This window comes from Panthera pardus, unplaced genomic scaffold (genome assembly GCF_024362965.1).
Source record: "Panthera pardus isolate Hobbes unplaced genomic scaffold, ASM2436296v1 HiC_scaffold_13, whole genome shotgun sequence".
Taxonomy (NCBI): domain Eukaryota; kingdom Metazoa; phylum Chordata; class Mammalia; order Carnivora; family Felidae; genus Panthera; species Panthera pardus.
The window spans coordinates 8,099,653-8,122,757 of NW_026526688.1; the positions used below are offsets into that span (position 1 = coordinate 8,099,653).

Sequence of the window (23,105 nt, forward strand, 5' to 3'; positions counted from 1 at the left end):
AAACAAAACAAGCAAAGGGAAAAAATAAGAGAGAGGGAGACAAATCAAGAAACAATCTTAATTATAGAGAATAAACTAATGGAGGAGAGGAGGGTGAGGGGATTCAGGATGCACTTTCATGATGAGCACCAGGGGGCGTATGGAAGTGTCGAATCACTATATCGTACACCTGAAACTAATATAACTATGTCAGCTAACTGGAATTAAAATAAAAACTTTAAAAAAATGATTTACTTCTGATTGAATACTGTTCACGTTTGAAAGTAGACCAAGGCTTGAAATGTGTTCATATCATGGTAGTAGGTGTACTAATTTTCACGTATGTAGCTTTTTAAAAACAATGTGATTATTAATGAAAAGTGTATAACTTAAAAAGAAGCACTGAAATGTTTTATTTATATATTTTTTTTAGTTGGATCACCGTTATAATGAATTCAAACTTCACGCAATTATGTCTGAACATAAAAAAACAATCACAGCTCTCTCTTGGTGTCCACATAACCCTGATCTGTTTGCAAGTGGCGGTACCGATAACTTAGTGATCATTTGGAATGTTGCAGAACAAAAAGTCATTGCTAAGCTCGACAATACAAAAGGTATATTTATAACTGGGATTTATTTTGTTGAGTGAATTATTTTTACTTCAGTAAGAAAAATATTTAAATTAGCTTAGGTTTTAAAGTATTGTTTTTCAAACTTTCTACTGCTAGTCTATGTAAGAAATACATTTCACATCATGACTCGTGTGTGTACATGTGTATAAAACTGAAGCAAAATCTCATGAAATATTTTTGCTTAGTACACCAGTTAAACCATAGTCAATACCAAATGATTTCACTAATATTTAAATATGACAAAAATGCCCCCAATAAATATAAAAGTAGTAATTGGTAAGATTTTCTTAACGAGACAGTTATCCTAGCCGGGTCATCATTCTTTCCCAATCTGAAACATACAAACACCGTGTTACCCATGTAGTCACTGCCCTGATGAGCTGGTTTGTTTCCCTTATTTTTAATTGGGTCATGGTGGAAAGTCCTAGTTCACATAAGTAGGTCTTAGTGAATTGAATATTATTACACTCTTTCTGGCTAGCATCTTACCCCATAATAATGATGACGCGAAGTAACCATTTTTCTGTTAGATGTTACAATAATTCAGTCTCTTTTTGAACACTGAAGGACGTTCACTTATTAATTACGGTTTTGAGAACTGCTGGGTATGTTCTTTATATTCAGTTGTTTCTCTAACAATGACCGGTTATCACTTTGAGATAGAAAGCCTGGACATGACAGTTCGATTTCTTTAGAACAGTCTTCAGTGTGTAGCAACAATATTAGAGAATTCATAGGCTGCTATATTTAAATCTTGCTTCCAAGAGTAATCATAATGCCAAAGGTTATGCTCAGCGTATTTAGTATGTGGCTTTTTCCTTGTCTTTTCAAATTTAGGTCATTAGGAATGCTGAAAATAAATACCAGTAAAATAAACGAGTTTTGTTATATAACTTTCATCTTAAGAAAATATTTGCCAAACAGGGTTAATTTTTCAACTAGAAAAATGCAAATCTCATTCCCAAGTTCACATAACCTGCTTATTATTTTCACTTGAGCTTCGGTACTAGATAGTGTGTACTTTGCTCCAATATCTGAGCAGTTTTTTTTTTTTTTTTAAGTCAGCTATTCAGTGAGCTTCCATTATTGTAACAGTTTACCATAAGGTTTTCAATACATCAATGAGGAAAAACCAAAATACTTTTGGTACAGGCTTTATGATGTATAAACAGCGATTGATAGCCTCCAAATAAGATTTTTTATATTTTTCTGGTTATACCTGTTCATACCTGTTTGTCTCCCCATCATACCTCCTACGGTTTTTTCCAGTATTGTTTATATTGATCAGTAGTGCGTTTTCTCAATACTTTAAATTCAGCTTTAGATGAGATTAATTTTAAATAACACAATAAATACTCCTAAAATGCTATACGATGTCATTGTTCTTCTGAGGTTGTCGCACAAAATCTATACCAGGCGATACCTGCATGATAACATTTCTAAATGTTATGCACAGGTACATATGAGTTGATGTATTATCACCTAGTTTATCTGCCGATTTGTCATGAAACACCATATGCATCACCTCCATTCACGATGGGAGAGTTTTTTATTCATTACTATGTGCACCAGGCTTCTTTTGCCAGTGAGCATACAATTAAATAAGACTTTTTCATTAACATTGTACAGTTGTTAAATGGTCGTGGTAAGAGTTTTGATCACTTCTACATATTTTTCCTTTCCTTACACATTTTCCTTCTTTTGAAAATTTTCAGAGCCTTAACAATAAATTCCTCTTGCTATTTCTAGATATCTTCTTAATTTGAAGGTTGGAAGTTTGTGATTTATTTACAAAAAAATATTATGAATATTTTTGGTCATTCTCATTGTAAATATTTCACTTTGAAATGCATTAGACTCTGTTTCTTCTTTTCAGAATTCAGCTTACGCAAAGTAGAAGTTTCCGTTAAATCAACTTAAAAAAAAATTCTTTTAGAACTTGCACGTACAGCAGTTGAACTTGATGTTGCCTCTGTATTTTCATTTCATCATTCTGTATTCCACAATAATCAAAAAAATACACTTAAAAGGAAACAAGTATTTGTTTAAATGTAAAATGTTAAAATTATCATCAACTTGGAAAAAATCATACTTGGTAATATCCATCCAGGAAAAAAAAAACAACCCAGAACACGTTAACAGTGGATAATAGTACTGCCTGCCCATCTCAGAGTATTTGGGAGAGAATTAAATGAGTTGATATTCTGTAGAGCTCTTCGAAGTGCTTACACATACTAAGCCACTACAGAAGTGTTTTCCGTCTTAACTGTGTGACACTGTTTCTGGTCCCTTCTCTTCCTCGCTGCATTTCCTGAAACCCAATTCAGAGACCCAGGTTTCTGGCTTTCTCCACATGTGCTGTGGTGGTTTGACCCATTCTCTTACTCCTTACTGGGAAGTTCTCCTTCTGTTAATGGATGCTAAACCACATCAGCTTTTTAATGGCCTTATTCATGTGCTCTTTCATTCCTTCTATAAACATTTATGGAGTTCCCATTTGATGGCAGGCATTAGGCGTCCAGTTGCTGCCCGTGGGGTGGTAAGGACTGTGACACAAACTGAGTTTACTGTCCGTGAACAGCTTCCGACTGTGTCTTTATTCATACCATTTCCTTTTCCTCGGAAATACCACTCATCCCACATATTAAACTCTGCTGCTGTCTCTCAAGGTATAATTCAGATCCAGTTTCTTTTCAGGACAGTAGCCCAGTGGTTTACACACCTTTCTACACATCAAAATCATTTGGAGAACCTTGTTACAGATAGATTCCTGGGCCCTAATTCCAAATGATCTGATACGCATATTCAGTTTGCTGATTCTGACGCAGTTGCTTAAAGTATCTGTGTTGGCACGTTTATAATTTCTGTCTTGAGTTAGAAATTTACCATAACACTTTATATATGATTTATTTGATCACTGTAATGGTGAAGAGAATACAATTAACTTTAGTATGTCTTTTATAGTTTAAAAGGGACTTTTACATACATTATTATATATCCTTTCTTAACATGCATGTGGAATAGGTGTTCAGCTGTTTTTACTTATATCCATTTTGTAGATGAGAAGGCAGAGGTTTAAGAGGTAGTTATTTGTTTAGTTCATCTGAAGCAGTGCTAAGATGTGAATGTAAGCCCTGAAAAAACATAGACTGTGGCATTAATTTTAAATTTTATTTATTTGTTTTTTATTTTAGAGAGAGAGAGGGCAAGCACGGGAGAGGGACAGAGGGAGAGAGTGTGAGAATCTTAAGTAGGCTCCATGTTCAGCATGGAGCCCCATGCAGGGCTCAGTCCCATGATCCTGTGATCATGACCTGAGCTAAAATGAGGAGTTGGACGCTCAACTCATTGAGCCACCCAGGCAGTCCTATAGCATTAATTTTATTGTTTTTAAACTCTTACAGCAGCATTCAACTTTTCATACAATGGATCCTTATCTTCCCAGGACTTTATATTTTTATCTTGTGTTTAAGGTCCTGTAAAGCAGGAATCGTATCCCATACGTTTATACCTAGAATGCCTATAGCAAGTCTTCTATACGAAAACTCAATAGGAATTTAATGCTTGATTACATAGTTTCTGAAAGAAAAAAAAAAAAACTCTATAAATGCCTGAATATATGAAGCGTATTATCATATTAGTAGTTTTAACCCTAACTAGGTATTTTTCCATTTTGGAAGCACCCTACACAGGTGGCCTATAGTCTTTGGGGTTACTTTATAAGTCCAATTCCCAACTTAGAAGGTAACATTATTTTAATAACAAGACTATTGTTATATTTTAAGTTGTTTCAGCAGTGTGCAACGTAAATAGTATTTCATGGTCTGGTCTTCCTCCACATGTGTCTATTATGTGTCTATATTTTGTTTATTCTAGGGGTGCCTGCCTCTCTTAGCTGGTGCTGGAATGCAGGTGATACAGTGGCATTTGTTTCCCACAGAGGCCCGCTGTTCATTTGGACCATCTCAGGACCAGAGAGTGGGGTGACTGTTCACAGGGAAGCTCACAGCTTCTTGTCTGATATCTGTATATTCAGATGGCATAGCCAAAAAAGGGGGAAAGTTGTATTTGGTCATATTGATGGAAGTCTATCAATTTTTCAACCAGGTAAGAATTTAATTAGTCAAGATCTCTTGAAGTTTATTTTTCTTAACTTACAATTTCTTTTCTCCACGACATACAGCCAAAGTCAACAATATTTTAATTGTAAAATAATAGTTGTGCAAATATAATCCAGCACCATGAAGTGTTGTTGTAATAGATATAACTCCTCTGTGCAGTTTGGACTTGGCATTAGCCTAAATCTTGTCACTTGCCCCATAATTTTATTGTTCTAAGTCTGTTGTTCATTTTTGCACATTTACCTAGAAAGTGGCCTGAATGAATAAGGACACACAGAAGAACTATATGATGACTTGGGGTGCCTGGGTGGCTCAGTTGATTGGGTGTCTGACTCCTGGTTTCAGCTCAGGTCATGATCTCATGGTCTGTGAGTTCAAGCCCCACATCAGGCTCTGCACTGACAGGGTGGAGCCTGCTTGGGTTCTCACTCCCTCTCTCTCTGCCCCTCCTCTGCTCTCTCTCAAAATAAATTAAAAAAAAAAAAGTTTAAAAAAATAAAAAAATTACAAAAAAAAGAAATATATGATGACTTACTAATACAACTCAAAAATACTTTCCTACCTGCTTGTACAATACCATTGTGATGCTGCAACCCCTTAGCAAAGACTTTGAACCTGAGATAAAAAGGAATAATAACTCTGTGGAGCCCCCCACTAGTTAACCAATCTGGCTCAATGAAAGGGTCTGAGTAATTATGTTTATTTTTTTAATTTAAACAATGAGAAGTTGTGCAATGAAAAATTTTAAAAATTGCCTAAATAGCTCTCCACTCATAAATAAGGATGGCTACCATTTGAGAAACATCCTTTTAGCCATCTGGTACCTCTGTTAATAAATGTGACTCCTGATTCATTAGATAGATGGGTAAAAGCGCTTTTTACGGTTAGGATCGCTACTTTCACAAAACAGATTACATTCAACTTACCTGAAATTAATGGAAGAAAAAAATTGAAATTGAACCAAAGAAATCATGAAAATTCAAATAAATATTTCTTAAAGGAACAATCTTTCTAAAGTTAAAAAATGTTACATTAAACATTGGTATATTGGGGTCATCTTAAATATATTTCAAACAGGATCTGATATTCACTTAAAAAATTTTTTTAAGTGTTTATTTTTGAGAGAGAGAGAGAGAGACCACGAGCAGGGAAGAGGCAGAGAGGGAGGAAGACACAAAATCCAAAGCAGGCTCCAGGTTCTGAGCTGTCAGCACAGAGCTCGATGCGGGGCTTGAACCCACGAACTGTGAGATCATGACCTGAGCTGAAGTCAGACGCTTAACTGACTGAGCCACCCAGGCACCCTGGATTGTTATACTTTCTTTTTGAGAATCTTTTTGAGCTCTAAAGAGGATACTGAGGAGGGTGTGCTTACTTTGGTCCAAATTTCATTCTAGATATTATTCATGTTTTATAATTTGTCATTGTGGCCATCTCCTTTTTCCTTGACCGTGGCTTTCTTTTCTTGCTTTATTATTGTTACTAGTCTCTTGTTGCTAGTAGGCATTTTTGGAGGTTTTAACTCCTAAGACATTGAAACATTGTATTATGTATCTAAGACCTAAAACACTGAGATGTTTATGCTCATTCTGGCATAGAAAGGATAGGGATGTTGATAAAGACTTCCTTTCCCTTATTTCCCTTTTGTGGATTTCAGTCAGGCTAGGATGTATAATATTTCAGCAGTCCAACCCATGTCACTTCTAGAAGGGCCCAGATTTTCCCATAACTCATCTTCAAGTTATTAAAGTAATTTGTGCATTTTACCCGTGTCATCAAATGATTTTTCTGGGTCCACCCATGTGTTGACTTGCAAGGGCTGCCCTAACCAAGTTCCACACACGGGATGGCTTAGAACAACACATTTATTGTGACTTAATTCTAGAGACCAGAGACACAAAATCAAAGTGTTAGCAGGCCCCCTGAAGGCACCAGGGAAAGCTTTTTGTTCTAGCCTGTCTCTTAGTTTCTGGTTCCTTAGCTTGTGACAGCATAACATCGCTGTTCACATGGTGTTCTCCCTGTGTGCATGCAGGTCTCTGTGTCCAAATTTCTCTTTTTTATAAGGACACAGTCATGTTGGATTATTGTTTGCCCTAATGGCCTCGTTTTAATTTATCATCTGCAAATACCCCATTTCCAAGTAAAATCACATTCACAGATTCTTGGAGGTTGGGACTTCAACATCTTTTAGGGGAACACAATTCCCTGTATGGGTAACCACCCCGAACAGACTTGACCTCATTTATTCCATAGGATGTATAGCAATGAATATGTACACAACATCAGAAAAGGTATAATCCTGCTATGTATTTTCCTCTTGCACATATATGAGCTAATGGTTGTGAAGGACATACTACTTTTTGTTCTAATACTACATTCTGCACTGTGAGTTTGAGGCTTTGAGGCTGTTGGTATTCATACTGGTATTGTCCTTTCCTAAGAAGGGGTCACTTTCTTAATGACTTATTGGCACAACAGGTGGTTCTATGTCTGTGCAACAAGATGAAATTAATGTCCTCCCCGGTTCTTACAGGAGGCTAAGACCTCAGGCTCTCTGCTTTCCTGTCTTTATCTCTCTTTTGCACCTTCTCCCTTTCAGTCTGAAAAGCACCACTTTATTCTGTTTAATAATGTATTGGATCATGTACAGATCCACATATGAGCAGAGGAATCTAGGGCCAAAAACATTAGAAAACTGCTTTAGCTATTTTAAATAGTTTTGGACAAAGCCAGGTCATTGGAATTTTTTTTTCACCTCATAATAGGAATGTTTTCATTGAATTGACTTTGGTATTATTCCAAGGATGTGCATTAATCAAATTTGCATGGTTTTATTTTAGGAACGTTGATGACATTGTCCCTATGTAATGCTGTGTTCCCTTTTTGAAAACACACAGGAGACATGTATTGCTGGTCTCATTTCTGGGAAAAGTTGTGCTTCTCCTGAGCACATTTTTTTTTTGTCTTTTTGTTTTATTTTTATCCTATGGACCCTGAGTTATGTAACCTTTCTTGATTTCTTTCCACTTTGCTTGGGCTGCTGGTCTCAAAATGAAAATTTGAACAGATATGTGTATTATACATTATCCTCATTATTTTATTTTTCAACCCTAGTTTTCCTTTGCCCCAGTTTTTGTTTTTCATACAGAAATTGTCAACCTCATCTTCTTACTGAGTCTTGTCATACACTCCTGTCCTCATCTAACAACACAAGTTGTCTGATATTTGTATAATAAAATGGAACATAAATAATAGTAACATAAATACATATAAAATAATGAAAGTATTATCAGCTCTTGTTCTAATGCCTGGCTGTAAAATTTTACAGATTTAGCTTTCTATTTTTTAACAATAAAAATGTTGGTACTAGACAGAACAGGAAACAATGGCTATAACTCATAATCATATTGACTGTATGGGGCTTTGAAGCAACCCAATTTCAATATTTAGCATTTACTTTTTTTTTTTTTTTTGCATGCTGGAATATTTTTAATAAGCCATTGATATTAACTGGCATATGCAAATACCTAAAAATTACTTAAGAAATAACTAGGACAACTTAGGTGAATCAATTTTTCTTCCTCTCTCTGGCTTACAGTGAATAGCTATTTTAATATTCATTACTGTTTGTTATATCAAATAGCACTTTAGCAAGGTGCTTATTTGGGGCAAGAAGAACCAAACTTTTCTTGATGATGATTGCAAAAATTTGATAAGTTTTGATGAAACATCACATGTGCCTTCTATGATTTTATGTGTAAAAATTCTAAATAAAATTCTGCCCTTGTAAGATGAGCATTATGAAGAGCAGTGTATTCTGACAAATTTATTCCCAGGCCAGAAACTGTAAGGTGTTCAGTTCACTTTACAGATATATCCAAGGAAATTTATTTTTTCTCCTTTTATAATCTGGTACGTTGAAAAACAATGTGTAATGATGAGATTACAGAAAGGGCTCTGGTGTCTGTCAGTGGGTTATGGTTTAGTAAACACGCTTTGCAGGGTTTATAATACTCAGGAGGAGTGGGTTCTTTGTGTTAACATCATGGCCTCTGAATTCTGTTGCTTCACTGCCGTTCTTCTGGGAACCGAGGCCGGCTAATTGGAGCCCTGTGTGGTGTATCAGCAGAAGCATGTTTTTCCCTCTTGCCAGTTGTATCTCAGTTGGGAAGGCACAAGAGGATTGTTTGATCATTCTTTGCTTCATTCAGTTCCACATGTTTTATGTCTCTGTTTTTCTGGCTGCCTTATTTGTACCTGATGTCGGGAGTGAGTTATGGTTACGACAGATGCTCTGATGCACGAGGAGGGACAGTAAATACCGATATGATGCTTCTAAGAGGCCCTCCCGTTCTTAGCCCTTTAAGCAGCTAACTCCCTTAATCTTTAACAAAACCCTGCAAGCTAAGTATTGTTCTGTTCTCCATCATACAAATGAGGAACCCGAGCACACAGAGACTCGGTGTCCTGTCCGAGAACGCAGCTTGTCCGTGGTGGAACCAGGCTTTGCACCCAGGCAGTCCACTGCCAAGTCTGTGCTTTTAATCACTACAGGTGCTCCTCTTGGTAAGCACCTCCCCGCCTCTACACTGTTGTAACTCAGTGCAAACTGTAGTTGATGACAAGAGCATTGGTATTCTTTATCTGCGTCTTTTTCCTTTGGCGTTTTGGGAACAAACAGAAGCATTTGGGCTCTAGGGATTGCAGCTGAGGCTTCCACGTCCTCCTGCGCTCAAGTGTCCATGGTGACTTCTGCACACAGATGCCAGACTTCAGCACTATGCAGAGAGAAAATTAATACGATCGCAGTTACTGATTTTCTTTTCTTTTTTAATGTTTTTATTTATTTTTGAGGGAGAAAGAGAGCACGCACGCGCCGGGGAGGGGCAGAGAGAGGGACACAGAGAAGCCGAAGCAGGCTCTGGGCTCTGAGCTGTCAGCACAGAGCCTGACGCAGGGCTCGAACCTACGGACTGCGAGATCACGACCTGAGCTGAAGTCGGACGCTTAACTGCCTTAGCCACCCAGGCGCGCCTCAATAATTTTCTTTTGAGCCTTGTGTTTAAAATCTTTCTTCTTTATATTTTAATAGGTAGTAAAAGTCAGAAACATGTTCTGAGACCTGACTCTCTTGAAGGGACAGATGAAGAAGATCCAGTGACAGCCCTGGAATGGGACCCGCTGTCTACCGATTATCTCCTTGTGGCTAATTTGCACTTTGGAATTCGCCTACTAGATTCGGAATCCCTTTACTGCATCACAACATTTAATTTTCCCAGTGCAGCGGCTTCTGTCCAGTGCTTGGCCTGGGTTCCCAGTGCTCCCGGGATGTTTGTCACTGGAGGTAAGTTTACCCTGGTCCCCAGAGTTTTAAATATATGTTTATTCTTTAATGGAGTCAGGGAAATGATACCCTTTTATTGGTTAATTTTGTGTAAAATGAATTAATATCCCAGTATTATTTATTATAGTAAATGCCTAGTTTACTTTCCTTTATTATCATTTATTATAATAAATGCCTAGTTTACTTTCCTTTATATTGTGTGTCATTAACATGATGATAAAAATGAAATTAAGGCCCAGTTTTCCAGGTTTTTGATAATAAACTGGAATATAGTCTGTATGAGCACACATGTACACACACGTGCGCTCATGTTTTTGTGTTCACGTGCATACAGAAGACACAGACAATACAGTTTCAGGCATGGAAGGATGACAGGAAAAGTACTGACTAGAAAAACGGTTGACCTGGCTGGGAGCTTGTTTCCTCACCGATGATTTTGGTCGTCAGGGGCCACGGGTACCGAGAGAGACCAAGGCATTTTCAACGTAGGTTGGAAATGAAAGTGGAATTTATTACCATGGCTAGAACAGAAGCCCCTTCGTGGTTGCCTAATTGTGAGAGAATTAGTAAAGCTAAGAAGTGATGGGAAGGGAAAATGAGGACATTCAAAATGGTAATTAAGGATTAAATAACTACTTCTGTTGTTCACTTAGGGTCCAAGAGAGAAGTCTCTGAAAGGCCGAGTACTTTGAGCTACTGTGTGACTACCTCCCACATTTGCTTCATGTGGGATAAGAGAGTTTGCATGCTGCCCACCGTCTTAAAGAAATTCTTGACATCCTTAAGCACTTAGGTCACACGTGGAAGTGCATGGAGTCTTACTTAAGTATCGAAATGGCCTTTCACTTCCTAGGATATAATTGATGATAGACCTGAACATTTTCAGTATGCTTTCATTATTACGGAGTTAAAATTCACATGCAATAAAACAGCATTTTGAAGCGTAGACTTCAGCGACTTCTGTAGGCGCAAAGTTGTACATCCGTTGCCACCACCTCCTGCCGCAACATTTTGCCGTTGCCCCGGTAGACTCTGTAACCATTAGCAGGCACTCTCCGTCAGCCGCTGTCCACAGCCCCAGGTGCACACAGGAGTGCATGTCAGCTGCTAAACTGCTCTCTCTCTCTGTGGATTTACCTACTCCAGACATTTCCGAGAACTGGAATGGTTCAGTGCGTGTGTCTGGCTTCTTTGACTTAACCGTAAAGTTTTCAAGGTTCATCCATGTTGCGGTGCGTGTCTGTACTTCATTCCTTTTTGTGCAAGGATACTACTCCATTGTGTGGCCACGCCACACTTGGTTTAGCCATGTACCAGTTGACAGACATTTACCTTCTTTCCACTTGTTTTTTTTTTTTGCTATCGTAAATAATGCTGTGATGAACGTTTGCATACAGATTTTTGTGTGGACGTGTTTATCGTTCTGTTGGGTGTATGTGTGGGAGTGAAGCTGGCGAGTCATATGGTAGCTTTCATTATCATGTGAGGCACTGCCAGAATATTTTCCAAAGTAGCTTGTATATAATAGGTGGGATTTTTTGGAAGGGAGGGAGCTTTCTAATTGGCCCTTAGGTAGTCCTTGTTTGCTGACAAGTGGGCGAGGGAGCATTTTACCAGCATTTGAAAAGACAAAATATTACTTAGTGTTAGCGGTGGACAGTTTCTGTAGATGGCTTTCCTGAAGCAAGTGGGGCAGTGGGCTGCCTTTTTTGTGATCAGACTCTGATGATAACCTTTGTAGGGGATACTGCCAAGGTAGGCAGTCTTTCACCCTAGGAGAGGATTTGGAACAGAAAAGTGAAAGCAAAACGAGCCAAAAATGTAAAGGATGAATACTATTTCATCTGTTTCTCTGTGTTATTGTACAATATTGTTTGAAGAATGTTGATAAGTGGTGCTAAGAATCTACAAGTTGAGGTTTTCATTATTTCTTTTATGTCTGGGCATTTTATATTTCAAATAATATTCGTTAATACAATGCTGTTTTCTTCATCCGACTAGATTCTCAAGTGGGTGTTTTGCGTATTTGGAATGTTTCACGAACAACACCTATAGATAATTTTAAACTAAAGAAAACAGGGTTTCACTGCTTACATGTACTTAATTCTCCTCCAAGAAAAAAATGTAAGTAAAAATATCATCAAAATGTACTATTTTAAAATGTCAGATTTGTTGCTATCAAATGAAGTGACTGATATAATGATATATAAACATAGCAAATACTATATGCTCCTGAAAAGCAGATTTTTAAAAATAGCCTTTGACAATGTATGTACTAAAGGACCCGTTAAGGCCACATAATATCTAATATTACTAAGTTGAAAATATTTAGAGCCAAGTTGCATTTTTTAAATGCTAATGAATTTAAAAAGAGGAAAAAATGCTAATAAATGAGAATGTTAAGATAATCTCAAATTATCTACATGGGGAAAATGAAACAATGATCATTGTGAAAATAGCAAATATCGCGAGTAATGGGATCAAATAACATTGGTCTGAACTAGGACATTTTATGTCTTAACTGTGGCTCTTTTACAATCTGTAGGGTTTATAAGAAAGTAGAAAGAACCCAAATGCTTGAAACCTAGGCTCTGGAACATATGTTACATGTGTGAATACCAGTTGTCACTGGACTCATAGCTGCTATTTAGGATATTATTTATTTTTGTCTACTTTTTTTCTCGATTATCTTTTGCTTTTTTAATGAAGAGAAATAATAAACTACACTTAAGCTCTAAAGGAAACCATCTGGCATGTGGGGGAGGTTTAGAATTTTTCTTAATTCAAATTAAGGGAGGAAAAAGAGATTGACTTCCTGTTAAGTCCATCATGATTGCTCCATGTGGTTCGTAGTGCTTTCATTTTTGTCTGGATCGGAGACGAACATGGGGAAGGGAATTTAATGATCGAGCATTCAAGAGCTCCTGACGCCTCCTTACTCCTGCCCCTCTTTAGAATACAGTAAAAAATTAGCAAGACCTAATCAAAGCCTTATGGTTTTGGTTGCAAATTTGGTGTCGAATTTAGTGGGTGATGCAAGTAGGGGAAGGTCTCTGTGTTGGCAGAGCTTTCATACATTTCTAGGCTTTCCATACATTTAAGCTTTGCTGTGCAGGCCTAACACTCCTGGATCCTGGAAACTGTAGGGGACAGAAACATTAGGGCCAGACAAGTCCTGTGCTGGAGGCCAGCATATCCATGCATCCTGTATTTTTTTGAAGTTAGTTGTGTTTAGTTGCTACCATGGGATGACTGAACTATTACAGTTTCTCCCCTGCCCATTAGAGATAATAACAAAAATAAAAAGAAGCACATAGCCATCTTGTGATTTTTTTAGTAGATCACTTCAGGCTACCCATTGTTAGATATCTATCTCATTCCTCTCCCCTCCTCAATTTTTTAATGTAACAAAATGTGGAATAAAAAAAAAATGTGAAAATGAAAACTTTCAAATATAGACATAGTCACCAAATTCTTCAAAAAGATAAGTTATAGATACATAGGTACATAAAAGATGTCACAGTGGGCACCTGGGTGGCTCAGTCATTTGAGCATCCGACTTCGGCTCAGGTCATGATCTCGCGCTTTGTGGGTTCGAGCCCCACATCCGACCCTGTGCTGACTGCTCAGAGCCTGGAGCCTGCTTCAGATTCTGCGTCTCCCTGTCTCTCTGCCCACCCCCCTCACACTCTGTCTCTCTCTCCTTCAAAAACAAACATTAAAAACAATTTTTTTTTAATGTCACAATCACCCATAATGTCAACAAATTAAAATATTAGAGAAACCAGCCATGGAACATACTAATTTTAACCAAACTGTCAGCAGAATTTTGTTGAACCAAATGCCTTTTTTGTTATTCATGGTTTATGCTAGTTTGGGCTTCCTGTAATTCTCAGATTCTGAGAAATGAATATTATCAAATTGAATGTAGTAAGGAAGGCTTTATTTGGATCAAAAAGAATTTACTGGAAAATATTTTTATTTATATTCCATTATTTAACTAATATAGATTGGTCTGATCATTTACAGCAGTATCATTACTTTGATTTGTGTTTGCAAGAAAATATTCACATTCTAAGGCAAAACTTCTTGAAAGAAGACAAAATATGAGACAAAGAATATAATCGAAAGTTGAGAAATGGAAATATATGAACAGTAAAAATAAACCTAAGGAAGAAGAAAGAAAAATTGCGATGTAAATGTACGTCAGACAGTTGTAATTCTTAATTTGGGTGCTAAATTTGAATTATAAATAACGTCAAAAATAATTATTTTCATTGGATTGGAAATTAGTGGAAGAGCGTTATTAGCCTTGAAATAAAAACTTTCATGCATGTTTGTGTCTGTAGAGGGGAAGTGAGCCGTTAGTCAGCATTTTGAGAGAAGATTCTAATTAAAAAATAATCATGCTGTGCTTTAATTTATGGGGAGATATGAAACCAGGTATTTACCACATATTGTCGTTCCTCACTCACTAATTTTCATCCGTTTTTCTCCACCTGCACGTTTATACATATCCTTGCAAAATCATCTCCACCTCTACATAGATGTATGTATGGTTTTTGACAGTGCTGCTGAATTACTCCTGTGGCAGAAAATATGGTTATCGTCTAGCGGTTTATTGATATAAATTCTGGATAAAAGGAAACAAAGGGGCATCTTTATAAACTATGGGAAGCTGTTGGTATAAATACTTACCTGTTTATTCTTTTCTTTTTTAGTTTCAACCCAGTCTCCAACGAAAAATCATTATACGTCCTCAACGAGTGAAGCAGTTCCTCCCCCAACTTTGACACAGAATCAAGCATTTTCTCTTCCTCCCGGTCATGTCGTGTGCTGTTTCTTGGATGGTGGGGTTGGGCTTTATGACCTAGGAGCCAAGAAGTGGGATTTTCTTAGGGACTTGGTAAGTCATTCCTTCCTTTATAAACAACACTTATTTTGTGGTAGCATATGAAAATTACTTTTACTTGCATATTAATATTGTTAAACTTATTTTGCCAAAGGATCGTATGTTAGGACCTTATCTTGGTTGGCTGCAACAATTTAGAATTTTATATAGGATGATAAGAAAACTATTACGTTCCTTAAAATTTTAAACATTACACTTCATTAGTATTTAGTTTTATCATGATTACTGCACATGGTTGGTAGTGTTCCCATTTTTGTGCACACCCTGTGGCTCCTTCATGTAGTATTGGGAAATTACATTGCTGTACTGTATTTTGGAAGTAAAATAAGAAACCGGTATTCTTTTAGAAGGAAGGACAAGTCCAAGCTTTATTGTTCATATCTGTGAAATGAATAAGGTTGAGTTCAGTGTTCTCCTAAGATTTATTGTTGTTATTGAATCAGTACAATAAATCTGTTGATTCTGTGAACTTCTGTTCTTGTGATCATGAAGCCCCCGTGTAAAATAGAATACAGACTCGCTGTGGACTCATGTTTTTGTCTGGTTTTTTATCCCCATGACGTGAAATCGTGCCTGCCACACAGCCAGACTTTATTAAGTTTAGTTGAATGAAGGCATGTAATAATGTATATCATGTTGCATTAGACTGATCCAGATACTTAAGAAAATTTTAAGTGTTGGTTGTTTTTATGCAGAAAAACTTAGAAAATGGATCTAGAGCTATAATTGCCCTGGGTAAAAAAAAAAAATTGAGGGAAAGAATCACTAAGACTATCATTTTAGGACATGTTTAATTTCATCTTCAAAAAAAAATGGAAAGGTAACCAAAAAAAATGTTGTAACGATGTGTAGCTTATTTTTAAACATTCCATTTGTAGATTTTTTCTAGATTATTTAATTTTCTTTCCATGTAAATTATTTCCCAGTGTGGTGAACTCTTCTCCTACTTCAGATTACCATTTGCTTACAACAAAAATTTATGAAAGGGAAGAGGGAAAAATACAAAAGTACATTTAAATTTGTAACAACTTCTATTAGCAAAGGAGTAGTCATGCAATCGAAGTTCAGTAGAGTTTCTATCGAGTATGTGTCTTCATTTCAAAATGTTTTCTTTAGAAAACGTTTTATAGTTCTAAAAAAAACAAATAGTCCTTGATGATAAGTTATTGCAGTGGCTCCTTTCATTTTGATAATGCCTGCCAGTCTGAAGAGACGGTGATTTTTTTTTTCCTTACAATTTTTAAAGAATAAAGTTGTTAGAAAATTTGGAACAAGACTAATTAAAAACCAAAGCCATGCTGGATACTTTTCAATTCTCCCCAAATCATGACACTCTTTTGGCGTACGTCATGGTATAAAAAAGAGTAGTTGCATTTAAGGGCCCATAGTTTCAGTTTTATCTTCGTCTTTTATTATGCTACCGGAAAGACACAGTAACTGTTAATAGTTAATTACTTTATAAATTTCTTTTCTTTTAGTATTTTTATTTATTTTTTGAGACACAGAGAGAGAGAGCTCACAAGCTGGGGAGGGACAGAGAAAGGGGGTACAGAGGATCTGAAGCAGTCTCCAGTCTCTGTGCTGACAGCAGAGAGCCCGATACAGGACTTGAACTCATGACTGTGAGCTCATGACCTGAGCTAAAGTCAGACACTGAACTGACTGAGCCACCCAGGCGCCCACTTTATAAATTTCTGGAATATAATAATCAGAAAAGACATGTTTTGTGTTTTTGAATTGAAGTTGACAAATGACACTTGGGAATTTTTTTGTATTTTGTTGCTGATTTTTGAGGTATTGTGGTTGAATAAAATCTAGATCTGTATAAAAGAGTCTAGTAATAACAGCACAGCAAACATTCAACCACAGCAGCGATTCTCATTTTGTATTACTATGTTAGTATATATTATCTATTTTAACATGAATGTTTGAAACCGTGTTCCATGTGTCACCTGATTAGACATTGTCATTTGTTCATGAATCACATGAATTGTCCCCAGTAGTTCTGACTTCTTTGTGCTGCATTCTCAGGGGCATGTGGAAACAATCTTTGACTGCAAATTCAAACCCGACGACCCCAACCTTTTGGCGACAGCTTCATTTGATGGCACCATAAAAGTCTGGGATATAAACACGTTGACAGCCGTGCACACGTCCCCGGGGAACGAAGGCGTTGTTTACTCCCTCTCGTGGGCTCCAGGTAAGACTCAGCTCATTAAAATAGAGAATACAATTAAATGGAAAAAAAAAATACAGCTAAATGACTTTCTTAACTTCTGTTTTCGTTTGGGTTATGTTCTTCTCTCAATGCCATCTTGCTCCAGAGGATTGTAGAGGCAAATTAGTTCTAGCATGTATGTTGGTTCTGTTTTTGTGGGGTTTTGGAATAGACTTCCCCTGCAGGTCCGTTGATTTCGGAGCCCTTCTATGTGACATAATCATTTACAAAAACCACAGTCAGTAAGGGTCATCTTGACCCTTCTGGTTTTAGTTGCATTTGTATAGCTGTGCCTTGAAAGGTACAACACTTTTTATATGATAAAAGTTTTCCTTAAAATTTTCATGTGAGCCAAACACATGAAAGTAAAAAAAATAATAAAAAATTATAATCCATATCTTTCCCTGATACAGCTATTTGCAAATATGAATGATTATATAATCATCACAGTTCCATTGTGACTATGTAATTCTATATAAAGTTCACCTTTTTAATATTGAAGAACTGTTATTGCCAGAATAGGGTCTTTTGTTTTGATCTCAGAAAGATGCTATCTTTATACCTTCCCGTACATAAAGGAGAGAAGAGATGTCCTTGAAACTTCTGACATTTTATTTCAAAACATTATTGCCCTATAATAAATCACTTTACACACCTAAATGAATTTTTCACTTTATAAAGTATATAGGATGTTTTCCTTACTTGTGCTAACGGTGACATATGAATTTAAAATCCACGTATAACCAGGATATAGCTTTTTTTGAGATTATCTTTTCATGCACAGGGATGATCAGCCTTGAATTTATGGGCTATCGAGGGTTTTAGACATCTTCAGAGATTCTGGGAGTCTCTTGGATTTCATGCATAAAAGTTTTAGCGTATGTGGGTATGTGCCAATGTCTGTCAAAGATTATCTTAGGAATCAGATTTTTCATAGAGGTCTGTGATACAAAAAAGGCTAGGAACCTACTGCTGTTTTATTTAGCCCTTATCTCTAACAATCAGGAGAAGATCCAGAAGCCGGTTTTACTTCAAACTCTTAATGACAGTAGTTGTTCTTTTAAGAACATACTTAGTGCCATTATGCATACAAGGCTAATTGAAAACAAAAAGTTACTTCACGAATTAAAAGAGCTAACTAGGTCTCTTACCCGCTGCCTTATTCACATTCATTTCAATTTTGTCTTTTGTGATGACCAACATTTATTAAAGAGGGTCTGAGGTCAGCGAGGTTGAGTAACTTACCCAAGGTTATGTGCGTAGTGGGTGGTGGTGGAATCAAGGTGTGAACAGCTGTCAGTTTGACTTTGAAGCCTGTGTTCTCCGTCAGTGCCATATGCTTCTGCTTAGCAGGGCCCCTGGCTAGGGAGGCAGGAACTGGGCCAGCCGATGCAGTGACATAGCACATGGCAGCTAGTAACTGGATAGTCTTCCTCCTACAGAATGTTATAGAAGTCTCAACCCTAAAACTTACTTAGAAATTCTAAGTGTAAAAACCATTGTTTGAAATCGTAACCCAGAACCTAATCTTACTGAAAAGCATTATTTCACTCTACATTGAGAATTTGCCTCAAGAAAGTAAACATGTTGGAAAATGGAAATTCTTAAGTTTTTTTTCTTCGATATTTTGAAATGTGATTACCGATGAATCACTACTTTGGTTAAGTATGGAGAAAATTTAAAAGACTAATGCAGGTCGATAGGAAGTAGAGTAGAGAGGATTGCGTAACTTGCCGTAATTTTAGAGTAGCTACCGCAGGAAAAGAAAAAAAAGTGCAGATTTATGTAGAAACTTCTCCCCAGTAATTTGAGAACCCAAAGGGGGAGCAGAATGAAAATACTAGAAACATGGTAAGGACTTACATATTTTTTCAGGTTTCTAATAATTTATCATTTCCTCCATGTTTTTACTCCATGTTTTACTCCTAGGTAGCACATGGCAACTCTTCCTTTCTTTTAATGGACAAAGTCTCTCTTTGTCTGCCTTGCAAAAAATACTTAAGTCCTAGACCATTTCCTAACTTAGCAGCAGTTTGATTTTCACAGATTTTTTATTTCTTAAAAACATAGTTTATGTTTTTTTATTTTTTCTATGATTCTCCCTACAGAAATGCTTTCCTAACCCCTCCCCCAAAATTAACTAGGTGTAAGATAAAGATAAATGTAAGCACTGACAGGAAATGTGATAATATTGAGCAATTATTGATAGTTTTTATATTTGTGATTGTGATAGTTTGTTCATGTCAACGAAAGAGTCTCTTAGACATCCATACTGAGGTATTTACTGATGAAATGATACAATGTCAGAGATTTGTTCCCATGCAACCCAGGAGGGACTATGGACAAAACAAGATTGATGGTGGTTTGGTAATTGTTGAAACTCTGGGATGGTTACGTTCATTATACTCTTCTCTGTTGGCATATACTTCATAATTTCCATTATAAAACATTTAAAAAGAACTGTTAATACAAAGTACAAGTCTTACTTTTTCAAAAATTACTTTTTGAAAAGAAATACGTATGTGTCAAACATTTCGTATCATGTCTAACCAATTGTTTCCTAAGGTGACTTAAACTGCATTGCTGGTGCAACGTCCCGAAATGGTGCTTTTATTTGGGATGTGAAAAGGGGCAAAATGGTACAGCGATTTAATGAGGTAAGGTTTATTTTTTGCTAGCTGAGTAGTATGATGGCTTATACTGCCTCATGTTTTGTAAATGCTTTTCTCTCTTAATTTAATAATCACCAGGTGACATTATGTTCTGTCCCTTAGAAAAAAATCCAAGAGAACATACACATGTTGAAATGAACTCTGAAAAATGTAGATGGGTCTAAGATATAAAAATTCTCCTAAAATTGCATTAGAGATTCAAAGGAATTCTTTTTTTTTTTTTTATGTTTATTTCTGAGAGAGGGACAGAGCATGAGTGGGGGAGGGTCAGAGAGACAGGGAGACGCAGAGTCAGAAACAGGCTGCATCCTCTGAGCTGTCGGCACAGAGCCTGACGCGGGACTCGAACTCAAAAACCGTGAGATCATGACCTGAGCCAAAGTCGGTCGCTCAACCGACTGAGCCACCAGGCGCCCCTAGAGATTCAAAGGAATTCTGAATCCTCCTCCACAGAATTTTCTAGGCAGATACTCAATTGGTTGTCAAAAGACCGAACTCAGAACAAGTTCGAAATTACGGCCTGAATTCTGTTACTAACCAGCTTCTGACACCGGCAGAGTCATTTAATGTCTTGAACTGGGTTCTTCGCCTGTGAGATGGTGAAGTTGGATTATACGGTTTCTTGGATTTCCTTCCACTTCTCAAATTCTGTTGTTCCACGGCAAGCACGAAAACCTCCCCTCTTCCTGCTTGCAGCGTCTCAGATCGTGCTTGACTTCTGCCTGGAGTTAAATTGCCAGCCCGTATTCTACAGAGTACCGCTGATATTTGGGAACCACATGATCTTGTTAGAATGTGTTAGGTATGAATCAAGGGAAATAGGAAAAGCATCTCTCACCATTTCAAAATTTCAGTCATTTCAAATGATTGCTATTGAAGTTTATTGAATATATAATTTATTTGAAAATGGTTTATACTTCAGGCTTTCAAACCACTTGCACAAAACCCGATATTCCCACAAGGGTTAAACAGCTTCGATGTTCTAGGGGACACTAAAGTAATGCGGGAAATGCAGCGTATTAGGGAAAGGTTACCCACCGCCTGTAAGCAAAGATGAAGCCTTGAGGAAGGACCATGTAGTTACGTCCCTCCCTTTCTCTGCATAACAATACTTCCCTTTCAGCTGTGCCCCCAACCTGCCTTCTTCCCTCCCACCAAGAACACTACCTATCCCTTAGTGGTCATGTAAAAAGAAAAGAAGAACCCGAGAAAGAAACTTTTGGCCTTAATTGAAAAATGTTATCCTTAGGTGTCAGTCCTGTTGATCTCTTCTTATAGCATCTTGGCATCTGTGACCTCAAATATGTGTCCATCAGTGCCACCGCGGCCCGTCCGGCCTCCAGCAGCCCTGCATCCTGGCATCGGGGCCGTCTCTCATGTGCATACGGGAAGACTCCCGGCATTCAGTAGCATAGTCGAGACTGATCTAAAAAGTGCCTCCCTCTAGGATGATAAATATGGGACAATGCCAGCTTTAATTAACCGAGTTAGGTACGGTCTTCAAGCCATAAGTGCACTTTCCTTAGGACAAACAAGGCTGACGGAAGGCCTCCACTCCTTCAACTACATGAGTATAGAGACCACCTCCATTTTTGTACCCGTCGTTACACAGCTGCCTACCTCAACCCCCAAAGAGGAAAAAAGAGCCAACTAGAGACCATTTTAGTAAAGGAGTCTTAAAACTCAGGGTAAGAAGTTACTTTAGTCTCTCCCTAGCAGCAGCCACAGTTGAACTTAAAGTTAAATAAAAGTTGGAAATGGATTGATTGCAACTTTTATTCACCCATATCCCTGCTGATGAATGACGTTCCCATGAATAATATATTCCTTGTGGTTTTAAAAATCTTTATCATACTACCTGTGACTCTGTCCCTACCCCTTCCCCAGTCCAAGGATGTAGAGGAACAGGTCAACATAGAGTGATTTGTTACAGGAATAACCTTAAATCCATTCTCCTTTGTTTCTATAAAAATAAAACTTCAAACTTTAGAAGAACAGTCACTAATAACAATTTCTTGCAGTATTTCATACACTGCAGTTGTAGCCCTGCGTTAGGAAGCAGATAGATAACCGTCTTCGTGTCGAGTGGCACTTCGGGGAAAGGCATTAAGCAGAGCTTCATTCTACAGATGGCCGAGGAAGCAGATTCTGGCTCTATGCCAGTGTCTGCAAAAAATGAGTAGAGCCACTCAATTTATATGTCAAGACAGAGGTTTTGTTTCTTAAGTGTGATAGCTTTATTCATTTTAAAAGCATATACCTAGCTTTCTGCTGTTGACAATAATGCCTCTGTTAGCGTCATCTAGAGTAACTTCCTAATAGAGAAGCAATACAAGAAGTAAATAAATATGAGAAAAAAGGGGTGAATTATTTTTTATTGATAGGTATTTTGCATTTTTTGAAGCATGGAAAAAACGGAATATTCTGCGTTGCCTGGAGTCATAAAGATTCCAAAAGAATAGCCACCTGCAGTGGTGACGGTTTCTGGTAAGTACTGTGTATGAAGTTATCCTGTTTATAAAAGATACGTTTGATAATACCAATTGTATCGTGTTAGCGCATACATTAAAACAGTCGGTGAGATCCCATTTGTACAGCGCTAGCAACTATCCTAAATATATGTAAACCCATCTAGGCACATGCTGTGTTGCTTTACTGTATTAGGAATAGGAGTGCGGTGATGTTTAAAACACATAAAGCAATAATTCCTTTCTAAATGGAACTACCACCTGAGATATAACTAAAATACTGTGAATTGCCTCAAAGAAACTTGAAGGACTTCTCACTAAGAGCCTAAATAATCCTCACCACATTTATAAGGGAGTGGTATTCTAGTTTTACAAGTGGCTCAAGAGATACAAGTGCTCTAGAAACTTGTTCACCTTTTGTAGATGCTGTTATTTATAAAAGGATGAAAAGCCTTTGCAAGGAGGAATAAAGTAATACATGTGGGAGATGCCTTTTTTTAGGTGACTATCTTTGACCCTGTGTTTCAGAAGTATGTGCTTTCTTCATTCTGTTAAGTCCCAGGAAGAAGTAGGTTTCCAAGAAATGTATGGAAGGGAAGAATTGCCTTTGAGTTAAACAAATGTCTGTTAGCAAATGATGCTACCGTGGAGCTATAAGCATTGTCATCTTTGACAGGTGGTGTAGACACACATGGCTGTTGAGAATATAGTAAGCATTGTCTCCTGTTAGGTTTTGCAATCCCCAGCCCAATT

The 23,105-nt window shown here is 37.3% G+C and overlaps 1 protein-coding gene across 11 annotated transcripts in view; it reads left to right on the forward strand.

Annotated features, from left to right (window-relative positions):
- The window catches only part of WDR17 (WD repeat domain 17), a 106,205-nt gene that overhangs the window by 45,716 nt on the left and 37,384 nt on the right, over positions 1-23,105 (forward strand). For 7 of the 11 annotated variants that reach the window (XM_053900804.1, XM_053900805.1, XM_053900803.1 and 4 more), the window contains 8 exons: positions 413-596; positions 4,491-4,721; positions 9,831-10,082; positions 12,084-12,206; positions 14,804-14,988; positions 17,026-17,194; positions 19,778-19,869; positions 22,289-22,371. In XM_053900804.1, the coding sequence (XP_053756779.1) occupies positions 413-596; positions 4,491-4,721; positions 9,831-10,082; positions 12,084-12,206; positions 14,804-14,988; positions 17,026-17,194; positions 19,778-19,869; positions 22,289-22,371 (1,319 nt within the window). The remainder of the gene's footprint in view (positions 1-412; positions 597-4,490; positions 4,722-9,830; positions 10,083-12,083; positions 12,207-14,803; positions 14,989-17,025; positions 17,195-19,777; positions 19,870-22,288; positions 22,372-23,105) is intronic. The other 4 variants (XM_053900806.1, XM_053900807.1, XM_053900809.1 and 1 more) reach the window with 2 other exon arrangements.